Source organism: Eumetopias jubatus, unplaced genomic scaffold (assembly GCF_037043125.1).
Source record: "Eumetopias jubatus isolate StellerSeaLion01/CBP00866 unplaced genomic scaffold, mEumJub1_p1.0 scaffold_9, whole genome shotgun sequence".
NCBI classification, from domain to species: Eukaryota; Metazoa; Chordata; class Mammalia; order Carnivora; family Otariidae; genus Eumetopias; species Eumetopias jubatus.
Genome location: NW_028274815.1, coordinates 39,879,023 through 39,905,107, shown reverse-complemented (window position 1 = coordinate 39,905,107; position 26,085 = coordinate 39,879,023). Strand labels below are relative to the sequence as shown.

Genomic DNA, 26,085 nt, shown 5'->3' with positions numbered 1-26,085 from the left:
ACTGTAGCTACTTTGGTGGTTGCAACTGAAGAGCCCCGTGTAAATGGGGCAGGAGAGAGAAAATGGCAGTGGGGCTGGGAGACCTGTGGGGGCTCAGCAATCCCATCACCTGAGCTGCACACCCTCAAGCACAGGCGCCGACTGCCCATCCCACCCTGTAGCCCAGGGCTGCCCCCACTCAGAAATCTGCAGGACGACTGTCACGCCACCAGTCTTTAAGAACCAGTCTTTCCTCTTTCAGGAGCATTTTCTAGACTCCTACAACCCCCAATTCAATTGTCAACTCAAAGGTTTAAGATTGGCAAGCAACAGACTTTTTTTTTTTAACAAGCTTTAGTTCACTTTACTTTTCTTGTATAAAACTACATGGCAGCCACAGCTGGAGCCTGGGTCCTCTCCACGGAGACTCTGTTGTGGGTGTTCACAAGATGGTCAGTGAATTCCTGATAGGGAGACTTGGTGAACACCGTCTCCTTCCAGAAGTCAGGGGTGAGATAGCTGTAGGTCTTGGGGATGGCATCAAAAGTAGCCCTGGCAAAGTTCCCCAGGGTGGCAGTGCGGCCCCTGGCCAAGGTGTGGCAGTCGTCAATACCATCATCAGTAGCTTCTTGGGCACAGGGGCTGAGACCATACCAGTGCCTCTGGGGGCGGGGATGAGGCGCCACAGCAGCCAGTCACCTGGGATGGGACAGTGTGGAGCTTGCCAATCTTGTTCCCCCAGTAGCCTCGCCGCACGGGGACGATGGAAAGCTTGGCCAGGACGATGGCCCCATGGATGGCAGTGGCGACCTCCTTGGAGCACTTGAAACCCAGGCCCATGTGTCTGTTGTAATCTCCGATGGCAACAAACGCCTTGAACCTGGTCTGATGGCCAGCACGGGTCTGCTTTTGTACAGACATGATCTTCAGAACCTCGTCCTGAGGGATGCTCCCAGGAAGAAATCAATGATCTAGATTCCTCGATGGGCAGGGAGAAGATAGATCTCCTCCAGGGACTTGATCTTCATGTCCTTGACCAGGCAGCCCAGCTTGGTGACGGGGATCCACTCCTTGTCCTCGGCCTTGCCTCCACGAGCTCCGCGGCCTTGACCCCAGCCCCGACCACAACCGCGACCGCGGTCCCAGATGCCGCTGCCGAAGCCTCTGCAGCCTCCCATTCCAGGGCCCCCCCGGCCCTCCGGGCCCTCCCGCAGCACCGGCATCATCTGCCATTTGGTGTTCTCTCGGAGAAGAAGCCAGAGAGACACTTCTTAAGTGGTTCCTAAGTCTACACAGGTGCAGACCACCTAAGCACCCCAACATCTGACACTCCCTAGGTCAAATCACGATGGCTGCCATATAGAACAAAAGAGGAAAGAACAAGCATCGGCGAGGGGGTGGAGAAATCAGAAGCCTTGTGTGCTGTTGGTGGGAGTGTAAAATGGCATAGATGCTGTGGAAAAGAGCATGGCAGCTTCTCAAAACATGAAAAACAGAACTGCCAACTGCCAATGATCCAACAATTCCCCTTCCAGGTCCAAACCCCAAAGAACTGGAAGCAGGGTCTTGAAGAGATTTGTACATCCGTGTTCACAGCAGCATTCACAAGAGCCAAAAGGTAGAAGCAACCCAAGTGTCCATCGACGACGGTTGGATGGATGAACAAAACAGACACACAGTGAGATATTATTCAGCCTTAAACAGGAGGGAGATTCTGACACATGCCACAACACTGATGAACATCAACATTACGTCAAGTAAAAAAAGCCAATCACAAAAGAGCAAATAATCATTCCACTTATCGGAGGCAGGAGTCAAATGCAGAGACAGCAGGAAGAATGGGGTGGCTGCGAGGGGCAAGTGGTCACCAGAGGAACTGGGGGGTCAGTGTTTGATGGCGACAGAGATTCAGCTTTGCAAGGTGAAGGGCTCTGTGGACAGATGATGGTGCTGATTACATAATGATGCAACTATTAATGCCACTGAATTACAGACTTAAAAATAGTCACAAGGGTCCATTTTATGTTCCTTCACCAAAATTAAAACAAAACCAACAGCCTAGAGAACTGAGAGGGGCACACAAGAAGGGCCAACCGTTCCCAGAAGGGGTTTATCAGAGTTGTGAACTGGAAGAGCCCTGACAGGGCCAGGGAGGCCCAGGAGGAACCTACTTACGTTTTGTGCATCTATTTGGGGACAAGGACAGTGGAGAGAAAGGAAAGTTAAGACCCAAGCTGGGAACAGGACAAAGCGCTTCACCCACCCCTCAGTTTTCTTCCTGGTTCAGATAGAAAATGTCAAAGACTCACAAGGGGTTCTTGGGGGAATGCGGGTAGTTTTTTGTGAGAACCTGAAAAAGAAAGACTAAAAAGAAGCGAAGTTATAAGCAAGCAAGTAGGTAGGATATTGACACACGAAGGGGTGAGGCGGGGAGGACATCCATGAACAGTGGCTGGCTCCGGCACCTCAGGGTTCTGAAAGAACTCGCTGCTTCCGTGAAATTTGTGAACCCCGCCCATCACTCTCCATTCTACTTTGATTAAAACATGATTATGCACCTTGATCTATCCTCTTCATCAGATTTGGCTTGGACCTACTTCTGGTACCTTCCCAAAAATCACAAGTGCCCCAGAGCATTTACAGTACACAGCGTATTCTAGAGAACATGCCATCTTAAACAGCCCAGGAGGCCCCCCAAGGACGCTCTGACAGAACCAGTGAGGTGAGTGTGTGATACCAGATGGGCAGCCTGGGGATTCCTGGCCCACCACGATGAGCAAGCTCTGGAATATCTGCTTACAAAGCAGGTGTATCCTGGGAGAGAAACACATGGGAAACGGAGGTGCCCAGGAAATGCACGGATGGATCGGGCAGGAAGGGCAGGCATCACCTCGCCTCCCAACACAGGTCTAACTTCAGTGTGCTGTGTGCATCCCCTTTCTGTATTCTGGGCCTGCTCCTTTCCCTTCGTACCTTCGGTGCCTGAGTGGGGCCGAGCCACGGGGGCCATGCAAGCACGCTCCTTTGTCCAGTGGGTTACCTTGTGATATCCCGAGGAGCCCCCCCCGCCCCAGTTCTGGTAGGAGTGGAAATTATTGAGTTGTAAACTGGCCCACTACCCCAAGAACACATGCCTTAACCTGTGGCACAGGATTCCACCGTGCCCCTGCTTCCTGTGCCCCTCAGAGGCTGTGCTTATTCCTCTGTACCCAAGCCCCAGGACGCTGTGGCTGCCGCTCTCCCCACCGTGGGCCCAGCATAGGGTGGACCTGTCACGTGTCTGGAGGGAGCAGCGTGGTCACTCTCCCCGAGCAAGGCCTCCCTTTCCGCCCGACACACACGGGTCCTTCCCGTTGGCTTCTCTCTCCTGGCCACGGGGGCAGAAGCTGGCTCAGGAAAGGGGATGCAGCAGGGGCTGCGCTCTCCCCTACGTCCTCTGACAGGAACAGAAGGGACCCAAGACGTGACTGTGCTGAGAAATCACAGTCCTGGACTCTCGGATCAGAAATGCAGAAACCACAAACCAAGGGAAAAAACAAAAACCGAAGTCTTTTTAATTTCCCCCCCCCTCCCAATAGCTAGTTCCAGTGATGTTTATTAGTCAGCCTGAGCTGGAATAACATTAGACAAAAATAGAAACAGCCTCTGGTTTTACAAAACCTTTGTACAAGTCCTCTGATTTTCTATTCATGCCAGGGTCCCCTGCTGTGGTGCCAGAGGTCAAGGGAGGCTGGGCGGCCCAGGGGAAGCAGGGCCCGCAGAGAGGGTTGCGGGCCTCAATGCCGAGAGCAGAGCTGGGTAAGATAAGCCAGGCAACCTGTTCCAACAGCCTGGCTGGTGACTCGGGGTTCTACGTGTGGGGCCGAGCTGCTGGGGCCCTGCCCCGGGTACAGAAGCTGGGTGGGTAGAGGCGTGGGCTTGGCCCTGAGCGAACTCTGCCCCTTGGAATGGCGAGAGCCCCCCCCAGGAATCCTGCCTGCAGTCACTGGCTGCTCACAGAAACAAGAGCTCATCTCCCTGCCTCAGAGGTGCCGCACAGGGGAAGGGCTGGCCACGTGAGAGGGACTCAGGGCACTCAGTGAACACTGCTCATAACCCGAGATGGGGAAGGCCGAGGAACGCTTTGCCACTTTCGAGTTGAAGCTGGTCCAGCCCTGAGGCCAGCTGCTTTCACGGCCCCCCGGCATCACTGCCATGCCCCGCATGGCCACCTTGGCCTCCGTTCTCCCGGGCCTCTCATGGGACGGGCAGGCCAGGCCCGCCCCCAGGTCCTCCTGGCTGTCCTCCAGGCCTGGCAGATGGTAGGCGGTAGCCGCTATCTCAGGGGCTGCTTGAGCTCGAACAGGCCTGTCCCGCCCCTGACGACTTTCCCGACCACGAGGCAGGCGGAAGGGGACCTCAGCTCATCGTGCGATCCTGGGAGACACAAGAGCAGTTGAGGTGGTTAGGTGGTTGAGGGAGAAGTTGGGGTGAGGTAAGGGGACGGAGGGGGCTCAACAGAGGCTGGGCAGATGGGGCATCTCAGAGGCCAGCAGGAGGCCCTGAGTCTGGGAGGCCGATGTGGTTCTGTGAGGTAGCTCTGCTTGCAGAAAGAGGAAGGAAGGTCCTTCCCCCGTTCCTTCAAAAGGGCAGAGATAGCTTTCCCATCTACCGCCCACCCTCCCCAGCTGCCTCCTCAGTGAGATTCCAAGATCTCACTCATGTGGAAGGCATGTGGAAAGGTGCCCAAGAGACCAGCCTGTTTGCCCAGAGCAGACTTGGGAGAGGGAAGGCCAAGGGCACCCGCCCATGCACTGACCCAGCATGGTGGCCTGCTTCAGAAACTGGAAGCTGGTTTCAAATGTCATCTGTTGCAGAGGGGAGGAGTTTGATCGGATCCCAAAGCGATTCAACGGCTTGTACACGCCCTCGAAGCACATATAGTCGGCGACCAGGGAGAGATGGCGGGGATCGACCGCAATGCCTGTCACATCGGCAGCAACACCAGGAGGGATTATGCAATGACAAGGGGACAGTTGGGACAGTGTCACCTGACACAAGCCAGCTCAAAGGCTCAGATGTCAGACCCCCAGGCTCCGCTTCCAGCTCAGTCACCTATTCGGTCAGCTACTTAGCACCCAACCTCGGCGGGGCAGTCCCCCTCATCCCTGCCCACTATCAGTACAACCCACTCACTCTCCGCTTCTATCCACTAGCCTAGGAAACAGACTCCAGACTTGCAGCACTATTTCACTTGGGAGCCCAAAACTTGAAGGCAGGCTGGGGGCCACGTCATCAGGCAGGAGCTTCCTCAGAGGCCAGATGAGAAACAGGTCGGCGGGGAGGAGAGGTCCTCAGTGACAGGACTGAAACCTATCCTTCCAGGTCACTGTCAGAGTCTCCCACAGGCCACACGCTCACTGCACCCATATCCCTACAGAGCTGGCCTGCCACGCTGGCATCTTTTGAGCGCTCTCCATGGCCCCTCTTACCGTACACAGCAAACACGTCCCTGATCTCCTTCTCGATCACCCGCAGTGCGGCCTCGATGCCGTAGGTGCTGGCCATGGCGTGAATGTCATTGGAATAGAGGCGGCGCAAGTCCAGAACCTAGGCAAGAAGGAGGGCCTGAGTGGGAGGGCCTGGCCTTCTGCTCCCTTCTGTTGGCATGACCCACCCCGGCCGAGCTCGCGCCTCGTCTGGTAGTCAAGCACAGCTGCCGACGACGTGGTCCAGGGGTGGCCCAGGATTAGCAAAGGGGGACAGTCCAGGCAGAGCTGTGGGTGGCCAGGCCCCAAGGTCTGTCTCACTGTCACCACCAGAGCCCAGAGATAACTTGGTACCCACTTCAGGTCAACAAGAAGAAAGATATTTCCTTATTTAACATATCGACGTGTTTCCTAGGATTGAAACGTCCTTCGGTAGGCGAGGGAAGTTCTCCAGCAGACACTTAAATCCCTCTCCAGGGTGCAAGGGGCAGTGGTGGGGCAGCTCCGGGGGTGGGGGTGGGGGGCAAGCCGGGCCTTGTCAGGGGCCTGAGGATCCAGTTCGGCTATTCTGGAGGCCCCAAGGTGGCTGTGCACTACGTCATCCCCACAGGACACGGTGGAGACCCCGGCCTTGTTTAAACAAATGCCACAAGAATGACAGAGTTCACCCTCCTGGGGGCTGCCTCTCAGGAGGCACAAGCCCACCCTGCTCTGTTCTCAAGGAGGCATCTGGGCAGCAGGGGCTTCTGCAAGGCAGCTGTTGCGGGAGGAGCAGTGTTCCAGAAAGGGAGAGCTTTGTAAGCTGGGTGCAGACCCAGGACGGTGGGCTACAGGGGTCCCAGCACCTCGGTATTCTCTGGGGGAAACCCTTGTGCCCAGGGATTGAGAGCATCTCAAAAGGTCCTGGGAGACACAACGAAGCGGGAGAATGAAGCAGGAGGAGCAGGTGGGACAGAGCAAACTGTGCCGCTGGTCTGGGCCACCTCTGCTCCCAGGGCCCCCTTTACCAGATGAAATGAGCAGCTCCCAAGCCAGGAATTCAGCAACTATTTCTTACAAATTGACTTTGCGGAGGTCTTAACTTCAAGGAAAAAAATTTAGAGCCAAGTGAGTTTGAGAAACCCTGGGTTAGAGAACGTTAAGCAGGTTTCTGTACCGCCAAGTCTTAACTAGGCTAACGTGCATGGCAGATCCCAAGGAGAGGGCCCAGGGACCTCACCACCTGGTGGCCAGGCCCCGAGACAGCGTGGGGCCTCGTTCTCGGCCAGCGGGCAATCTGGAGAGGGGACATGTACCTCAGTGTATTTGAACAGCTCCGGCAGGTTGATTCCTTCAGTGTTTAAGACAAGCTCCTTCTCATTCTTCTTGGTGGTGGTTTCATTGAGGAGGCACCTTGTGATGCCCTTGGTCGCGTAGACAACAGCACTCTGGGCCAGCGACACTACCAGGGAGCTCATGTCAAAGTTAATCTTCATCAGAGGGAGCTTCACTGTCACCTGCAGGAGGAAGGAGGTTTGTGCCAGGGGAGGGGGCTAGCCCCAGCCCTGAGAAGGAAGCAGAGCTCCCCCACAACTGGCTCCCCAGGTGACACCTTCAAAGCTTGCTTAGCAAACACCTTCGCTGGGGGCAGGTGGCCCTGTGCTGGGGTAGGCTGGGTCTGCACACGCAAACACTTGGTGGCATAACGGACCATACAGAGCAGCCATCTCCAGTCACCCAGACGAAGGTGACACCTTCACAGATGCTGCTGAAAATCCTATCTGCTCAACAGTGCCCCTGATAGCCTTTCGATCACCACAACGTGTCACAACTGTCGTTTCCTGTGGGTAACCTGCTCAACAACTCTTATCTATGTTGCCATTTGGGAACCACTGGACTGGATCAAGGCAAAGGACAAAAACATCAGTCTAAGCGTAGCTGTGTAGGCATCCTAACCAGCCAGCCTTTACGGGACCCGCGAAGTTGGTGGTTGGTGACTGGAGGCCGTGGGTGTGAAGAACTAGTGCACTCCTGCCGGCCTCCGTACCTCCAACTCTGAGGTACGGTAACTCGGTAGTACCGAGGATGAGTGAGGTGAGATGTTTAAAAGTACCCACGGGGCCCAGCCGATCAGACTCATGCATACGCACTGTTCTTGAAGAATCAGAAAGAACTGGTCCACTAGGGGTTTGAGTCAAATGCGGAGGGCAGTGAGGTGGGGCAAGAGGGTTCACAGCTGTCCCCAGATCCTTTAAGGGATCTGGGATGGTGAAGAGAACACAACCCACTGCCACAGACCCCGCATGCCAGCCGGCGGCGTGGGGAGGAGCTCGGCAGCAGGCCCCTCGCCGGGCCTCTGCGGGGGTCGCGAGCGGTACCGACCTGGCACCACAGGCTCTCCTCGGAGTCATACTGGTAGTCCTCTATGAACGGGTGCGACTCGCGCACCGCCTGCACCCGGCGCTCCACGGCCTCGGCTCCCTGGGGCTCTCTGCTGCGGGTGGACTTCCGGGGCTGGGTGAGGGGGGCGGCAGGGGGCGAGTCCTCCTCGCGGCCTGCGCCCACCTCTTCATCCTGCTCCTGGGCCTCGTGAGCACCGTTCGCAGGGGTGAGCTCTTCCTCCTGCATGTCCTCATCGTCGTTATCCGCCTCCACCTCCTCCTCCTCACTCTCATAATCGACCTGGCAGGGGATGGGGTCCCGTCTGTGTCACCTGGGCCCCCCTACCTGTCCGGACTTTGCCTGCGGAACGAGCGCGCCTGCGGAGGCCGTATCTGACCGGCCGCACCCAGGCCCCTCCTCCACCCGGCCTGGGCTGCCTGCCCTCTGTCCTGGCGGCCCCTCCCCTGCCAATGCCAGCCCCTCAGTCCCAACTCCCAACGCCTCCACCCTCCTCGAGCTCTCTCTTGCCTGTCAGTTTCTTCAGCCCCTCTCAACTGCCCTCTGTCCTAGTGGCAGTCCTGAGGCTGGTTTTTGTTTCTGTTTTGTTTTTTAACGATTTATTTATTTGAGAGAGTGAGCGCGCGCACGCAAGCAAGCACAGGCAGGGGGAGGGGCCGAGGGGGAGAGAGAATCTCAAGCAGACTCCCTGCTGAGCCAAAACCAAGAGTCAGAAGCTTAACCGACTGAGCCACCCAGGGACCCCCCTGAGACTGGTTTTAGTGTATTTTCATTGTAAAAACAAGAGGCAGCCTGACTTCACCTCCTTGCAAAAAGCCTCTGGGTCCCTGAAACTGCTTCACTCCAGAGCCAAAGGGCAGCCCGGGGATGGCCCCTGTCTGATTCCTGCCCTGCGAACTTTATCTTCTCCACCGACACATGTGCCGGGCAGGCCAGATTTGCTTCAAGGTTCCTAATGGATGCCAGCATGGTAATAAGAGTGTGGCCATACATGGCAAGCAACTATCCTGCAGGTGTGACAGGAGGGATGTGACACCGCCCCTCACCCCAGCCAGTCCCCTCACCTCCTCTTCTTGTTTCTCCTTGCGTTTGGCATCAGAAGCATCAGCGTCCCCCTCCTCGGCCTCAGCGTCCACAATGGGCCCCTCTTCCTCGTCGCCCTCCTGTTCTCCCTGGGGTTTGGGGACAAGGAGGAAAAAGACGGGCTCCAACACCCAGTGTTTGGTGAATCCACCCATCTACCCATCCATTCCTCTTGTTTGCTCACTCATCCACCCAGCCACCCACCTGCCTGCCCATCCAGCCATCCGTTCTTTTTACCTCCACATGCCACCCCCCCACCCACCGTTCCTCCTAGCCAACCCACCCATTCAGTCCCTGCTCTGGGCCAGCCCTGCACCCCCTGCCTCCTTCTCTTCAAGCTGCGTTTTCACATGTATCACTTGCAAAATCCTGCATTTTAAAAGAAATGTTAAAAACCTGAGAAGGCTAAGTCATTAAAAAAAAGTGGCATAAAATATTATTCCAAATATTTTTTTTGCAGGTGGAGATGAAGACAGAGGATTGGCTTGGTGGACTATTGAGTATTTTAAAAAACCAGACATTTACACCTTCTGATCTTGGTTCCTAATTTCTTGTAGTCTTCTTCTGGGTGCCTTAAGGATAGACTGAGCAGCCTTCCAAAGACCGTCCATGCCCATCTGTGCTCGAGTTAGCCAACTGGGAGACCTCCCGGGCCAGAGACCGAGCATTCTCTTTGGTCTCAGCCAGGCCCTCACTGTCGAGGTGAGGAGAAAGGCCCAGAGACAGGAGCAGACATAGCTGAGATCACAGAGTAAGGTGGGGGCAGTACTCAGTCTTCACTGAGCCCCTCCCTCCCCCCCCCCCCCCCCCGTAAGGCTGGCTGCATTGGCACAGCTACTGCCACGTAGCTGAAGCTGCTGCTGGCTCAGATGATGCTGAGGGACCTGCCCCACACTGCCCCGGGTCTCCTGGCAGATGAGGTATCATCATTCCCGGACTGTTTTGCCTCCAAGCTTTTCCCTGGCTCCTTCCTTTTTTATTCCTGCAGCCCAACTTCCCTGCCAGTACTCCCTACCAGTACACCTGATCCAGGAAAGTCAAAGAAAGGTAGAGCACATGAAACCAGGAAAAGAATTCGAAAGTCCAGTGGGTACCAATACTTTGAGCCTATCCTCAGGATAAAAATCACTTATGGAGCGGTCCTTGGGGACACACAGGTGGATGACCCTGGGGCCTCCCCTAAGGCCAATCAGACCAGCCCCCGCCGTGGCTCTGTCAGCATGGCAGATAAATGATAAGGTACATGGAAAGAACGGCCAAAACCAGGAAGGAGCTTGAGGAGTGCTGAGAACAATCCCAGAGCCTTCCCACGAGAGAAGACGAAGGCAGCAGCTACCCTATGGGCTTCCAGCCCTGGGACCCTCCCCTGTGCTGATCCCAGAGGGGGCCCTGGGGGACTCACTCACCCGATTCCTCTCCAACTCCCCAGAGTTGTCTAGATCCCGCTGGGTAGCTCTCCGAGTGTTAACGCTTCTGAAAGCTGAGGCTTTATTATTCTTCTTTCTGAGGGATTCCATCAGAATCTTAAAGAACCTAAAACAAGAAGAAAGCCGTGCGGGCCCGTTCCGTACCCTCCCCTCCTTGTGGGAGGTAGGAAGTTCTATCTGAGGGTCTTGTAGCCACCTAAGGCCGTGTCAGGGATTTACACACGAGATAGCGATCCAACGTCTGCTCTCGGCCCACTTGTGCCCCACCGCTGTTGCTGAAGGGCAGAGAGCACGTCGGAGAGCACACTGCTCCACAGCCCAGCAGGCCTGGTCGGAACACATGTCCCGCCACTCCGTAGGTGTGTACCTTTCAGCATGACAGTCACCTGAGCGTGAAGTCCCTCATCTGTAAAATGTGCGTACGAGTATGTGCCATGCGGTCTTGTCTGAAGGCTTAGGCATGACCCCCTGTCCGAGAACGGTCACAAAGCCTGGCGGAGTGGGCGGTCCGTAAGTGGAAGGTGCTAGTGCGGCTGTGGCCAGTGTCTGATGGGGACAGAGGACCGACCCTACAGCAGGAGGTGGGGGTCCAGGCCAGGGCTAGGACTGTTCCTGGCCTGTCCCCGCAGCATCTCCAGAAAGTGGCACAGCTTGGGCCTGACATCTCCGTTCTCTTTGGGGTGGGAGCCCTGACAATTTGATGGAAGAACTAAGATGTGCAAGAGTTCTTCAGAGTTTTGAAGGCAATGATGACTTACTTTGTGGCCATAAATCATGTTGATGGGTTGGAACCAAACCAATTTAAAAGAACCAACTTACTGCAGAGCCTAGGGGGCCTTTCATGGCCCCTTGCCTCTTCCTTCTGACTTTTCTATTTTTAAGCTCCCTTAAGGCCTCACCCCACCCCCCGCTTCTTTTTTTCACATAATCTCTTGCCTGTCTTCTTCTTCAGGCCAGAACAGCATGCCAAAATGGATTGCTTTTAATTATATTAAGTATCAGGTCCCTTAGCCAGCCAGCCAGCCATCTTGTACTGTCTCAGTGCCTATAATGTGTGTATCAGGTGCCCTGGGAGCAAAGCAAGGATGAAAATACAGAAAATACAGGAGTGCTGTCTTAAATTTAAGTAGGCAGGTCAAATATTTACTGTTTGGTTTATTAATAGCAAAAGACAACTGTTCTTCCTCCTCGTTATATATATAAAAGTTGTGCATGGTTTTGCTGAGGTTTCTGCCTTTGGCAGAAAAGTCTCCTCACCCACCAATCCAGGGAAAAGCCTGGTCACCGAGTGCTGGGGATGGGGTCAAGGGCAGACGAGGGAAGGCCAGGCTTCACTTGAAAAGAGGGGGTGAAAGAGAGGTTTCTGGAAGGCCAGGCTCTGGTTCAAGTCTGCATTCAGCCAGAGACCGGGGAGGAAGGCCTTGATCTCATCTGTACGGTGGGACATTCCCACCCCGACCTGAGCCTATTGCACAGTGAGGAGAGGAAACGGGACAGACAGGGACGTGGAAGCCCCAGGCCTGCTGCCTCCCTCCCCTCAACAGGAGCTGTTCGCTTCCTCCCACTGCTTGGGGGCTGCTGCTCTGACTCCTCAGAATCTCTAGGCCCGTAGCTTTGCGGCCGGCTGTGTCACCCCCCAAGGCTCCCCTGACCCAGCACTCCACAACTGCCCCACCCCGCAAATGCCCATCTGCTCCCCCTAGCCCTGGTGCATCCTCTTCCAGCAATTTCCCCAGCCCCTTCTCTACCTGTTGGAGCTGCACCCAACCCCCAAGTTTGGATCTGAGTGCAGATGGAAGGCCCCAAGGAGATCTTCCCTAATCCGCCCCTCGCTGGGACTCCCTTTTGCCCAGCCTGCCTCTTTCAGTGAACAAAACTGCTGGAGAACATGAGAGAAGGTGAGGAAGCAGAATGAACCCTGACCGGTAAGCGGCAGACACGTTACCAGTGTGCCAGAATCCTCCTGCGGGCGCACACAGTTTGCCTTTACGTGATTCTGCCAAGAGCAAGGGAGCTGAAGGCCCATGATGGCGGCTCTGTGCAGGTTTTGTTGTTTGTCAGACGTTGGAAACCGAAGGGTACAAGAGGGACAGGCTGCAGGGACACCTCCCATTCTACAGAAATGATCGCCAACAGAGAATATGACCCCTGGCTGTTTCCAAGAGTGCCTGGCAACAGCTCCAGCACCTGCGGCTTGCAAAGTCGGCGTCACAGAAGCCATAACTGCGCACTGGCAGCTTGGTCGTTTCACGGCTGGGGACAGGAGGCCGGAACTTACCACACAACTCCTAGCTCGGGGGTCTTTCTACTTCACCACCCCCGGCCCACCTTCCAGATGACAGACTAACATCCAAAGTGACAGACGTCGGTACAAATACTTAGAGTTAACCTTCAAGGCTTATACATCTCCATCTAGAGACGTGCCTCTGAGTTTCTTTTTTTCCCTTCTCCAATCTATTGTCAAAATAGTCTCATGGTCTATAGCTGGGAGAAGAAAAGGGAAGGGAGGGAGGGAGGGAAGGGGAGTAGAGAGAGGAAAGGAAGTGGAGGAGGTGGGGGGAGGGAAGGGAGGAAGGAAGGAGGGGGTTGTCACTCTTGGGAGCACACTGACATTTCCCTGTGGTCTGTTAAGAGGCCTTAATGTGGCCGTTCTGCTGCCCGGGCCTGTCAAGGACAGTCCAAACCACACCCCGGTTCACACACTGCTCCTTCTCTTGTCTTTGGCCCAGTCCACTAGAGTCGCGAAGTAGCTAAGAGCTACTGCACATGGCTTTGTTTATCACAGCTTTTCAAGTGCACCAGCAAATACAAACTAGGAGCTGAAAAAGTACTTCACTTCTGGGAAGAAGCCAGGGCTGTCCCTCATTAAGAAAAAAAATTTTTCAAAGTGATGGATTTTTCAATTTCCTGAGATAATATAAGTAGAAAGAATTCTAGGGGCGCCCAGGGTGGCTCAGTCATTAAGTGGCTGCCTTCGGCTCAGGTCATGATCTCAGGGTCCCGGGATCGAGCCCCACATCGGCCTCCCTGCTCAGCAGAGAGCCTGCTTCTCCCTCCCCCACTCCCCCTGCTTGTGTTCCCTCTCTTGCTGTGTCTGTCAAATAAATAAGTAAAATCTTAAAAAGAAAGAAAGAATTCTAAGCACAGCCTGGTACCGGCCTCACACTGCCCTACCGGCGTGGCAGGCTGAAGTCCTAGGTGAACAGAAACAGGGCAGACCATCCAACTCCGCCTGCTCTTGATAATTCTCAAGAAGCCATGTGATCCTAATTCCCATTTCTCAGAAAAGGGCTGCCTGGCCAGCACAAAACATGTGGTGCTCTTGGGAGTTATGTTCCTCCAAGTTAATTAATGAGCCGGCAGGCTGGAGACACGTCTCCTGTGACATGGCCCAGCATCACGAGAGCACTGGGTCTGCCTGGTAAAAGGAACCTTCTCCCCCCGGGCCGATGGCAATGCACGTGTTCCCCAAGGCCTAGCCAGCAACAACTTCACCCAGGCTCACGTAAACTGGGACAGGATCTGCCTGGCAGCGGCCCCCTTCCAAGGGGATGGGTTCCCCTCCAAGCTCACCTGCCATAATACCCACCATCCTGAACGCCACATGTTTGGAGGGCTGGCCTGAAGCCAGCTCACATCTTTAGGTTAGAGGGAAGAAGAGGGCCAATGGCAGAGCAGTTGCCCTCTCCTGGCCATGCTGCGTCCGTGACTCATCTATGAATGTGCATCACTCAGTGAAGGTTGGTGGGATGACTGAATGCAGTTGGCTCTGCCTCTACTTTACCCCATTGGTTCTCCATTTCAGGGAGGCTCCGGGAGGGCCTGAGAGCTGGTCTAGGTTACAGGCAGTGGTTGGTGGTCTGTGACCGAATCCTACTGACAGATGGGATCTATTTGGGCCTTACCAAGTTTCTGAAAATGGATGAATTAGTTGCTGGTATTTAAAAATTAGAAGACTTATTTATAAAAGCAAAAGCAAGCAACCAAATAACCAAAGACCAAAAAAAAAAAAAAAATGGGGGTGGGGAGGGAGAGGCTTTTGGGTTTTTTAAAATCAGAAGATCTGACCACCCTGACCCACATTCCTGTTCCCCCAAGGCAGGTTCTGCACTCTCCAGCCTGCTGGGGGCCTCCTGGCCTGCTTCACTGGCCTGTCCCCTGCGGGGCCCTGCAGCCATCTGAGTCTGCACGGCGTGATCAAGGGTCAGTGGGTGAGTCTGAAGTGCTTCACTGGCTCTTCCTGGCTTACCTCAGCCCCGGCACACCCACCACCCTACTCCTATGTACTCAGCATGGTGGCCTGTGCTTTTCAGATGCCCAGCAGTAACTTGCACTTGAGAGAAGAAGGATTTTCTTTCTCCCTACCTGTAAGCAGCTGCCGGGAACCCCAGCTATAGACCTGGGGCTTAAAAGCAGCATGCCATCGGCATACTGCCTGTTATTAAACAGAATATAAATGTATTGGGAACCACAGAATGTGGCCTGGAACATCTTCTCAAAAATCACCCCCGCGAGCTGGTCTGCCCTCACCACAGCACCACGGTGACAGGGCTCCATCCTCTTTCCAGTACACATATTTCCACATCTGAAAGCCTCCAAACCCGAGAAGACAAGACTGACTCGTCAACCAGAGAGAAGAAAAGTCACAGGAAGTGGTGTGTGGTGAATGCAGTCACACCCACAAGCTGGATCAGGAGAGAGGTTTCCAAACTGGGCTGTAGGGCCTGCTGTTTTCCCCAACATTGCCCTTGAAGGATGCATTTAGACAAATGCGTCCAATCTCCAGGAGGCCTATGGCCTGGAGCACTCAAGGCCCACGACAGAATCGAACGATAAATGTAGCTGGAGTCCTCACCTTGTTTCCACAAAGTGCAGGATGTCCTCAGGTCTCAGGCACTTCTCCTGCTGGTAATACGCATGTGGCAGGAACTGAAACCTCAACTGGTACACCTGAAACTTGTCCTGTTTGTCTCCGATACAGAACGACTCCTGGACATCAATTTTCTCCAACACCTTGAACCAGATGGACAGAGAGAACCCAGCTTGCCTGAGTCCCAGGGGACTGTGCATGACAAGTGGGTTTTGGGAAATCCAAGGGTTTAAGGGGTAAAAGCAGGGGCCACAGGCCAAGTCCCCAGAGAAACCCAACTGAGCTCTGCCAGTGTGAATCCTCAGGGGACAGGGGCCCAGAGCCGGTAGGTCACCTCCAGAGACGGCCCAAGGCTATAGGCAGCAGACTCCAGCAGGGCTGGTAAGCTACCGCAGGAAGCATTTTCAAGGCACTCGATAATGCTGCAGAACTGATGATTACTTTTAAAGCTTACTGGTTCCTCCCTGCTTGGCACCTGGCAGAGAAAGCTTCTCCCTCATTCGTGGGAGTCTGAACAGTCAGCAAATTCTGTTCTTCACAGATGAAGATGCAGGAAAACGCCACCACCCAGGGCACAGCCAGGTCCAAGAGACAATTACCTCCCCTAAGCATACTCTGGTGAGTTGCTTCTTCAGGCTTTTCACTCTCTTCAGTGCTTTCTTGGTGTTGAACACGGGCACGCTCATCATGGGCGTCTTGATGTTGGCACTCGCCACCATGAGAATCTCCCTCAATCTGTCACAGAATAAGGGCACATCTAATCACAAGAAGTACGCAGATTCCCTACTTGTGTGAGGCCTTTCTTATCAAGATTTTAGAGCTCTTCAGGGGTCTGAGAAGCCTGGGGATCTTGCAAGGAAATATGCTGGATCAGAAAGTCCCACTTCTGGCCCTGTGAGCGACAGCAAGTGACGCTCCTGTCAGTTTTTAGGACAGGCTAGTATTATTCTTGTTTCCTATCACCCGTGCCATGCCCACACTGGATGCTTACTAACAGCTTATGGAATGAGAGATGCGGGGATGGGTAACGTATAGGCACCATGATGCTCCTGGCCTTGCCCGTGAGCTCTGTCAGCCGACACAGCCTACCTGCATGGTGGGCCCTGGCCTCTTCCCTTCCACAGATGGAGGGTAGGGAAGCTGAGGAACCCAAATCTCTCTGCTAGAAAGTGGCAGGGCCAGGTATTGAACGCAAGTGGGTCTCCCACTCTTTCCTCTTTCCCAGTGGCCATCCTCCTGCTGTAGGAGAACACGCTTACCGGAAGGGCCACTGTAGGTCACAGTCTAGGTGAATGGTCCTCCCGGAGTTAGGCAACCAGGTGCATGGGGCTTGCTAATAGCCTCCGTTCCTGAGTCCTGACCCCAGGAGTGTAACTTCACAAACATCCCAGGTAGCTGATACAGGAGTTGGCAGAGGGATACACAGAGATTCTAAGAGGCCTGGGCATGGATCCAGCCAGAGAAACCAGCTGGGCTCCAGAAAGTCCAACCCTAATCCCCATTTTTGACGAGATGCCCACTTCCCTCCCCTCCACCCTCTCTCTCTCTCTCTCTCATTAAATGACTTCCTCCCTAGGAGTGGGCTTAGGACAGACCCCACCCTATGCACCCCTGCAGCCCCATACCTTGGGATGCCCAGGGTGACGTTCATCTCGCCTCTGCCAGCAAAGTGGAAGGTGTTCAGGGTCATCTGCGTGGAGGGCTCCCCAATGCTCTGGGCGGCCAGCAGGCCCACGGCCTCACCCGGGTCACACAGTGAGCGCTGCCACTTCAGCTGCAGCAGGGTCCTCAACCTGAAATGGGGTGGCAGTTTGGGGGGGGGCACAGGTTAGGAGCTCAGACACCACCTGTTAGGAGCTGCAATGCCACCCAAAACCAGGGTCCATGGCACTATTAGCTCTCCCTCTTTCTGGACTTGTTTTTCCTAGGCAAATGATCCTTCTAACCCTTAAAATTCCTCTACTGACCCTGGGATGACCTAAATGACGCAGTACAGATCCCAGGTGGGTGACTGAAGCTCTAGATGTCCATGCTCGGGCTACTCATGTCTGCCCTGAGGACGTCACACACCCACTCGGCACCAGTCACGGTGAGCCCCCTGAGCAGTGAGGATTTCCAAGCCTGCTATTCGCGTTTTCCTCTGTTAATTCTTTTTTTCCCCACCTCCCACTCTACAAACTAGGAAGAGGTTCACCAAGCAATTATGGGGATATGGGGTCAGGGAGGAAAGGGGGCCGTTTGTCTTCTTAATTGGTTCAAACGGCTGCAGGCCACATGGGAAACGTGCATGCTATGCAGCTTTGTGATTTATTAACCATTCTTCCTATGAAAGCTGGCTCTTTCAGAACAGCCACAGGAACACTGCATTACCCCAGCACATGGAACAAGGAAGGGGCTCAACCCATGAAGACTAAATGCACGCATGTGTGAATGTAGAGAAAGTGGTAATACTACATTTCTAAGTAAGTGTCTTTATTTTTTTATTTTTTTTAAAGATTTTATTTATTTATTTGAGAAAGCGAGAGAGAACATGGGGGGGGAAGGGCAGAAGAGGGAGAAGCAGGCTCCCCACTGAGCAGGGAGCCTGACATGGGGCTTGATCCCAGGATCCTTAGATCATGACCTGAACCGAAGGCACAGGCTTAACCAACTGAGCCACCCAGGTGTCCCCTAAGGAAGTGCTTTTTACAAGTCAGACTTTTCTTGGGGGCACCTGGGTGGCTCAGTCATTTGAGGATCTGAACCCTTGATTTCAGCTCAGGTAGTGATCTCAGGGTCGTGAGATCGAGCCCTGTGTTGGGCTCTACACTCAAGAGAGGAGTCTGCTTAAGACTCTCTTCCCCTCCCTCTGCCTCTTCCCCCACTCACATGTGAGCTCTCACTCTCTAAATAAATAAATTAACTAAATCTTTAAAAAAAAAAAAAAAAAAGACGACTTTTCTCTAACCTGCTGTGTCATCTCTCCCAATTACTTCAAACCAGTGAGGTCTGGGTACTTACCAGGTTTGGGTACTTGACAGAGGAATACCTCCAGAACTTTGGAGTTTCACCCTGAGCTTGCTGCTTGTTAACAGGTCCCCTGTGAGAGCAACTGAGGCGGAATCGCCTCCCTCCTTGGCTCTGTGAACCCAAGTGATGCTCCCCAGGGCTAACCTCTCCCCGCTCCTGATGCAGCACCCCCGGTCCTTCTGAAGGCAAATGGCCAGTGCCCTGAGCTGCATGGAGGCAGGTGAAGGGGGCAGGGGCATTAGGATCTTGCTCTTACAGGGAAAGCCCTGCCGGCATCTGTGAGAACCCAGCATGATTTATTCTATCTGGGCCTCTCTTAGGCCTGACTAGAGAAACCACATTAAGGGGCAAAGAGAGAGCCCTCTTCCTCCCCTCTAGTTCCTCCCCTCATGCGTTTGCCTTCACTCATTTGCCCTGATTCCCATCTTCCACCTGCAGTCCCCCTCCTGGACCCTGTGAGTCTCACCAGGAGCAGGACGAGCAGCCAGGCCAGGCCAGGGCCCATACCCATACCCATACCCTGGAGGTCTTCCAGCTCTGCAGGCTAGACTTAGTGAGCTGAGTGGAAAGGCTCCCCTGACTAGGGAACTGCTCCATACAAACCCCACAGCAGGCCTTCCTTGGGGGCACTTGTGATGTTTTAATCCAATGTGACTCAGTGCTGGTATATGCCTGGCTTCCCACCCACCAAGACCACACGATTTCCATACTTATTTATTTATTGGTGAACAAGTCCAAGTTGAGGACTGCATGTGGTCTTTCTTGCTTAAGACTTTGGCCTCCAAAGCTCAGAGGAACACTGGAGCCATCACATCCAATCCCTCATGAAAGGCTGAGCCATGCATGATGTCACAGGGCCATGAATGATTTGCCCTGGGTCAGAGTTAGAAGCTGCTGAATGGTGAGCAGATTCCCTGCCTCTCAATTAGCCATGACCACCTCACCAAGCTCGAGAGAGGTCATTTCGGCAAGCTCCCATCCAGCAGAGCATTTTCCTCTGTCTTGGGCCAAGCCGAGTGTCCACTCCTGCCTCCCTGCTCTTGCCTGTCCTGGAGCCCTCTGGGCCTGCAAGGTGCCCTTTCTGTTTCACTTCCCTCCCTCTTGCTGAAGACTCAAACCCAGGAGGCTGCCCTCCCTTCTCGAGTGGGTAAGGAAGCAGATTCTCCCTCTGCACATGCCCTGTAACAAGTCAATGTCATTACCTGTCAAGGGAAAGCTCTGATTTCTCGTAACTCTTCTCTGCTTGAGATGCCCACTCGAGACTGTAGTCATCCATCTTTTTTTCAAATGTTTCTGACACCGATGCAAAGTAGATGTCTGGGCGCCAAACAGCCAGACTAGGGTCAGGACAAGGAGCTGCCTTCTTCTGGTATTTCCTTCGACTCTGCTCATCTAACTCACCCCACATCTTCAAGATCTGAAAGGAAGTACAGGCCTCAGCCACATGGGAGGAAACCAGGAATGGGCTTGTCTTCCTGGGACATCCAGGAGGATAAGGAAGATCAAAGGCACTGGCTCCAAACAGGAGTAGGGGAAGGAGACACAACCAGCCTGCACCGAGAAACCCATCTCAACATTTAGGACAGGGGTCAACAGAAGCCATCCCAGCACGCACTGCCTGACCTCTGCGAGCTTTTCATCCTGGCCCGTTCAAACACAGGCAGGGTGACCATGGAAAGTTACCATCCAAACTGGAATTCCTTCCGAGAAGAATGAGGAACTATCATTAATAATGCTAGGGTGAAAGGCAAAACCAGGACCCGTCTGTCCCTCATCCAGGCTTTCACACACTTGATGCCCCAAAACTATCCCACAGCAACTGCTTCAAAGTGCCCCCCACCCCCGCCTCCTGGCTGCCAGCTGGGTTTGCTGAATGGGAGGCCCCAGCAACAGAAGGGAAGATGGGAGGAGAGTGAAGCTGGGCATTTATCCCCCTCCCTCCCTAAGAAGCCTCAGAGTAGGCCATGCCTCCCTACTGCACACAGCCACTCTCTCCCCTCCTGGTGCTCTCTGTTCCTGCCCACCTGGGGTGGGGAGGACCCAAGTTACCAGCCCCAGTTTCCCCAAACCCTGCCCACACCCTTGTAGAGTTCCTATTTGAGGAATTTGTTTCCATTTGTTTCCTAACAGTGAATAAAGCCAGCTTATACTAGGACACCCACTATTAGGAAACTAATCTGTTTCCTCAATCCCTGACTGAGGCCTATATGCTCCACACACTGAGGACACAGCCACCCCCCAAGTCACCTGGTGAGTCCCAAGGCTGCGGCCATTCTGGTTCCCACCCTCAAGGTTCAAGGCCTTCACAGCTGCCTGAATTCTCTGTGAATAATTCAAGAAGGCGCCTTTTCTCAGCAGGCCGTGGGAATGCTTGCTTTGCCATTTTTTGATGGCTCTGAAGTGACGGAGAGCTTTTTGGGGATCTGCTCTGGATAAAACTTCATGCAGATGCTTCGATTTCATTATCACCTAAACAAACAAACACACAAACCACACACACAAGATCAAAGAGAGAAGGGCATAGCCCAAGAGCCACGTCACACAACTTCACAGGACCAAGATGGTCTGTGTGGGGCCCTCACAACGCCTCTCAGCAGGGCTGAGCACCCACTGCTAACCAGGGCCCTCGCTCTGTATCCTGGACTTGGGAGCTGGTGGTTTTAGGAGCTGCAGGGAAAACAGGCAGGAGACCAGCACATTCAGAGCCCCTCCAGAACCTGGGGTCGGGGTGGGGGGCAGTTTCTAGAGAGAAAGGAGGAGAGGAAGTGATGGCCAAAGCTTTGGGACAGGCACCAGGATGGGAAGGAGCCACTGCCGGAGTGCAACCTTCAACTCTGCCATCCGCTGCCTGGCCACAGCAGGTCACGACGGCTTTGGTATCAGACTGCACAATGGGGTGACGGGCATTTCTGAGGCAGTAAGGTATGGTATGAAAACCACCAGCCTATGTGTCAGCGAGGCCTGCGTGCAAACCCAGGCTCTGCCACACACCAGCTAGGCGCGTACGCTCCACTACTCGTTGCCTCCACTGTAGGACGGACAGAAGAGCACCTACTTCTCCAGGCTGTGGTGAGGATAAAAGCAGGCGGTATCCACAGTGCACTGCAGCTTAGGGCCCAGCATGCAGCACCCCAGATGGTAGCTGTTGTTCCAGGGGCGCGCGTGCTCTCTGCCATCTCATGCGATGAGTGCCCCCAGAGGGGGTGTGAAAACGTCAAGTGCTTCAAAGCATCGAACAGGGCTTTATAACCCTTCCCCACTCTGCTGTGCAGCACTCACTCTCACCATACAGCAAAGCTCAGGGCACGAGGCCCACCGCGCAGCTCGGGGCCCCACCAGCCCCAGGCGCCGGGCCGGGCCTGCTACCTCGTAGTTGCTGGCAAGGAAGGGGAACTGCTTGGGCTGCAGGAACTGCGTCTTGGGGATGTCCAGGCCGTCCTCCCCGTACAGGAACTGTACCACGCTGCCATCACTGTCGCGGACAGTCAGGTCATACTGGACGACCAGTCCCTCCAAGTGCTTGATGATGCACCTGTACGGAGACCAGGGCAGTGGACGGTGGAAAGGGGGACTGCTGCTGTGCAGGCAGCCGAGCAAGGCTCCCATGCCCCAGGCTCTGAGCTACAGCAGCTCCGGACCAGGGGCTGCACTTCCTCCTAGTTCTTTGGGAGGAGGAGGCTGCCAGCCATGTGACTGAGAGCCCCGCCGCCACTCCTCGGCCCTGGCTCTTGTGTCCAGCCTCAGCAGCTGGGGCTGCTGCCTTTCACTGTCCCACATCAACAAGCTCCCCAAGGATGGAATCTTTAGGTCCACAAGGTAGGTAAGGCAGGAGGGCTGTCTACCCACCCAATGCTTCCCCACCGTGGTTAGTCCAGAGATTTGCCAGGGAAACGAAGGGCACATTGGGAACTAAATGTTGATGTGCTAACCCTAACCTGGTGCCCCTTTTCCAGTGTTCCCAGTGGTCAGCTGTCTCCCTCAACCTCTCTCCCTGCTACCCAGTGCTGGCTCCTTAGCCTACCTCTGGCCATTCTGCCTCAGTCTCTTCCTGCCACCTTAACAGGAGGTTTTCTAGTAACCACTGCTCCCCCAAGCTCCAAGGTTAGCACACCTCAGTGTTAGTCACCACCGTCTTTTGGCACCCAGCCCAGGGTCTGGCAAGGTTTGTGCTGAAAATGCTGGAGTGCTGGTTGTGCCCTCTGCTCTGCTCCTTGCCCATGGAGCTTCAGCTCTCAGCACCAGCTATGGCCCTGCAAGGCTGCATGTCCAGGCCTCTCCTGACCAGCAGGCCTTGTCAAGAGGTCCACTGGATGTGGCTACTTGAATATCCTGCTGCTGACACCTCCCACCACCCACGTTTTCTCTCTCCTCTCTGTCCACCGTGCCCCGGTGCTGCCACTCAGGCAAGCTCAGCCAGGTCTATCTGCCACCTCCCTGCCTCATCTTCCTGCGTTTCAGCCAGTGGCTCTGTCTTCGCCCCAGCTGCTTCTTCCTTTCCATCACCACCCTTGGGGAGCAACCTTCCGACATCTGGCTGGAACTCCACCACAGCCAGGCTGGCCCCCTTCAATCCACCCTGCCCGAAGCCCTGCACGTGACCTCCCCACCCCAACCCCCCACCGGCAGGTGGATCCTGCGGAGGCTTGTGCCCTTTACCCCAGTGGCTGCCACTCTTCCAAGCAGGATCCCATACCTCCTCCTCCTTCCGCACTGCATTTAACTGGCCTCAGGGACTCCCACCCCACACAGGGATCCCCCAACACCAGACTTATTTGGTCATTTGTTTTTTAGCTTTTTCAACGTTACACATGTATTGTTGAGTGGTGTTTAAGAAATGGGAGGTGGGGTGGTAACCCCTGCTCATGGAAGAAAATGGCCATGTGATCCATGCTCCCAAGAGAGGAACTCACCGAGCTATACCGGCTCCCCACCGACCAGCCACCCAGGGCTGTCCACCCCAAACCCGCCCTTCCCTTTCCTAGCCCAACCCTGTGGGCCGCAGCTTTGGGAGTCAGGGGGTAGGGGACCAAAGCACGGGATGCAGCTTTGGGGACTCTGGAACACAGAAGCAGGAGAGAGGACAGGGCTGGAGCAGACAGGGAAACCTCTGAGGGCAGGATAGAGCAGCTCTGCCTCCCTGTGCAGTAGTCACCCGAGTTCCCAAAGAACAGGACTTCACACCACGCCCAAGAGCCATGGGAATTTCTTGTTGCCATCGCCTCCATTTCCTACCACCACTTCTCCCAGCACAGGTTCTCTGGGTTTATGAAAAACGCTGGCCCAAACTCCCCAAGGCGAGCTTCCCCACACTGCCCTCCAAGAGAGGGGAGGCTGGGGCACAGGGACCGGCCATCCTGTCCCGCTGGGCACTCTGGAGTTAGGCCTTATTCAGTTTTAATTGTAATTCCCCCCCACCTGCCCCAACAGGCTAGTGAGAGTGGCTACTTATTCCCTTTCCTCCAGAGAGGACAGAAAACAAGCAGGTGTAGGCCGGGACACCCCAATGTGACACCTGCATCTGGAGAGACAGTAACACTAATTACACTCACAGGAAGGACCCCTGGGCCTGGAACCCTCTCTGCACTGTCCCGGATGCTAAGCCCTCCTAGGGCAGAGGACGAGCTCCTCACTGCTCAAGGCCTTTCCCCGGATCCATAACTTTCCCTGGGGAAGCGAGGGGAGTGGGAATGATGCACCTGCAGAACGCAGGAGCCCTCTGCATAAACCTCCAAGCTCACGCTCTACCAATCGGATAGAAAGGGGAATATCCACTATTTTCTGTCTCAGGCTGCCCATGGCAGTTTTTAAAGTTTTTTCATCCAAAGGGACTATAAGTGAACTGTCAATGACAATGTAAAAGATGACGGGGGTGACAGAGCAGGTGCTTTTTACCTTTGGAGATAGCCGGAGCGGCTGGTTTTCACAGCAGTGTCCACTAGACCCTCTCGCCCGGCCATGCAGTGAAAGAAGAACTCCTGTGGGAGAGGTGGGGCCAGGCCCCAGAGGCGCCAGTGAGGACGGGGCGCTTCCGGAAGCATCCGTGTCTGAACTCCTGCGGCCCCTGGCTCTGATGGAGCCCACTGGCCCGGGGACTTCGCCCTCCCCCGTGGCTGCCTGTCCTCCCTTGCCCGAGAGCAGAGGGGGAAGCAGAGCCTGTGTACAGGAGCCAGGGGCTCTCCCGGCACTCGGGCATTCCACCCCACGCCTCGCACCCCACTTTCCAAATGGAAACGGCACCGGGGCCTCATCACTCTTCCATTCAGCCCATATCCCTGAATTCTGCCCCCCACAGCGTCACCGGGGGCACAGTGCTTTCCAAACGTTTTCACTCACCCACTGTAAAGAATACACTTGCAGTAGTCCTCAGCAAATGTATATGCACACATGCACATAGACATAAAACTCAAACGAGAACTTTACGAAACTATCCCATCCCTTACTTGGTAATAAAACATCAAAGAAATGCCAGTCACTATCTATTACAGTGCTTTTATGATTCACTAGGGGTCACAACCAGAGTTTAAAAAGTTCTGGTCTAGATCCTCTCTCCTCCATCCTTTGCCAGAGGCCATGGGTGACACTGGAGAGCCCATGTGGGACTGACGGGGTGCCCTCGAAGCGGTTGGTGGCCTTGAAACCAAGGAACAAAAGGTACTAACATCCAAAAAGCCATTTCTGACAAATATGAGGAGAAAATCTTTTTCTTAGGGGAGAAGTCTGTTGTTGACCAAGGAAGAATTAGACATTTGACACAGCTACTCGATTTCCCCACTGTGAAGGAGGAGCCATGGGAGGTGCTCTTGGTGGGGGTTCGTGAAACCAATCTCTGTGATGTTTCTTTTGGCAACGGAGAGCACCCTGGTGAAGGGCATCCCCTTCTCTAGCTGCCTTCGAAGTAGCTGAGAAATGGTTTCAAGAGGGATAGGGCAAGAAAAGGTGGAGCTGGGATTGGTCTTATTCATCTTTTCATTTCTCAGCAAACGCTGAGCACTGTGTGCCAGGCCTTGTGAAAGCTCGGGCATTACAATGGTGAACACAACATGGTCCTCAGGGGTCAGAGGGTCTAGTGAGTAAGCAACAAATGACTTGACATTTATAACTCAATAGTCCTTGCTCAAAGTTGTTGGTAAAGGTCATGGGCCTTCTACCATTGAGCCTGGCAATGAGAACAGACACGAAGAAAACCCAAAATACATACAGGAGGCTTGATGCCAGTGAGGAATCTGCCAGTGACGAAACCACCGGCCCTGGGGGTGAACTCATAAGGCTCAAAGCAGGGCAATGACTTGCCAGATGCCATCAAGGGTGGTCTCCGACCTTCCAATTCGATTTGGCCCAGCAGGCATGAGATCTGGAAGAAAGGAAGCCCAAAGCAAACTCGAGATCCACACGTGTGTTAAAACTCTGTCCTGGCAGAGGAGCGAAGTCCTGCTCTGGAAGAAAAGCTGCGTGAAAACTGGTTTTTGAAGGTCGACCTGGATTTTCAAATGAACCAGAGGAGCTCATGATTCAAGAAAAGAACTGTGTTTTCCTTTTGTTGACTCATCAAGATCTGACATGTCTGGGGTCAGTTGTAAATGGGCTATGTTGGTAAAAGAAGCCATGTTTCAGAATCATCACGTTCTACTTGGAAGGGACTGAAGGGCCCTAATGGAGAAACTGAGGCCTGCAAGAAAAAGGAATTTATTGTGATCCTTAAATTCTAAGGCCAAAAGAGAATAAAAGCACCTAATATTCATGGGGGCGAGGGGACAGCCATGTGTCTGGATTTCACTTCAGTCAAGGGGGCTTCCTGATTGTGGTGTTCAGCCTTATTTTAAGCCCATTCCTGTATTGCTCTACACTCGCCACGGTCCTCAGGACTTTAAGA

The 26,085-nt window shown here is 54.3% G+C and overlaps 1 protein-coding gene and 1 pseudogene across 1 annotated transcript in view; both read right to left on the bottom strand.

The window, feature by feature from the left end:
- Nucleotides 1-356: 356 nt before the first annotated feature.
- LOC114223491 (small ribosomal subunit protein uS5 pseudogene) lies at nucleotides 357-3,000 on the bottom strand (annotated as a pseudogene).
- Nucleotides 3,001-3,508: 508 nt separating this feature from the next.
- POLR1A (RNA polymerase I subunit A) overlaps nucleotides 3,509-26,085 on the bottom strand; it is a 75,089-nt gene continuing 52,512 nt past the window's right edge. The window contains exons 20-34 of the mRNA XM_028122421.2: nucleotides 25,414-25,566; nucleotides 24,108-24,190; nucleotides 21,582-21,747; nucleotides 20,463-20,684; nucleotides 19,418-19,632; nucleotides 16,832-16,999; nucleotides 15,806-15,941; nucleotides 15,192-15,349; nucleotides 10,316-10,442; nucleotides 8,891-8,998; nucleotides 7,809-8,108; nucleotides 6,743-6,943; nucleotides 5,451-5,568; nucleotides 4,778-4,942; nucleotides 3,509-4,395 (exon numbers count right to left, since the gene is read on the bottom strand). Coding sequence (XP_027978222.1) covers nucleotides 4,295-4,395; nucleotides 4,778-4,942; nucleotides 5,451-5,568; nucleotides 6,743-6,943; nucleotides 7,809-8,108; nucleotides 8,891-8,998; nucleotides 10,316-10,442; nucleotides 15,192-15,349; nucleotides 15,806-15,941; nucleotides 16,832-16,999; nucleotides 19,418-19,632; nucleotides 20,463-20,684; nucleotides 21,582-21,747; nucleotides 24,108-24,190; nucleotides 25,414-25,566 — 2,421 coding nt within the window. The 3' untranslated portion in view covers nucleotides 3,509-4,294. The remainder of the gene's footprint in view (nucleotides 4,396-4,777; nucleotides 4,943-5,450; nucleotides 5,569-6,742; nucleotides 6,944-7,808; nucleotides 8,109-8,890; nucleotides 8,999-10,315; nucleotides 10,443-15,191; nucleotides 15,350-15,805; nucleotides 15,942-16,831; nucleotides 17,000-19,417; nucleotides 19,633-20,462; nucleotides 20,685-21,581; nucleotides 21,748-24,107; nucleotides 24,191-25,413; nucleotides 25,567-26,085) is intronic.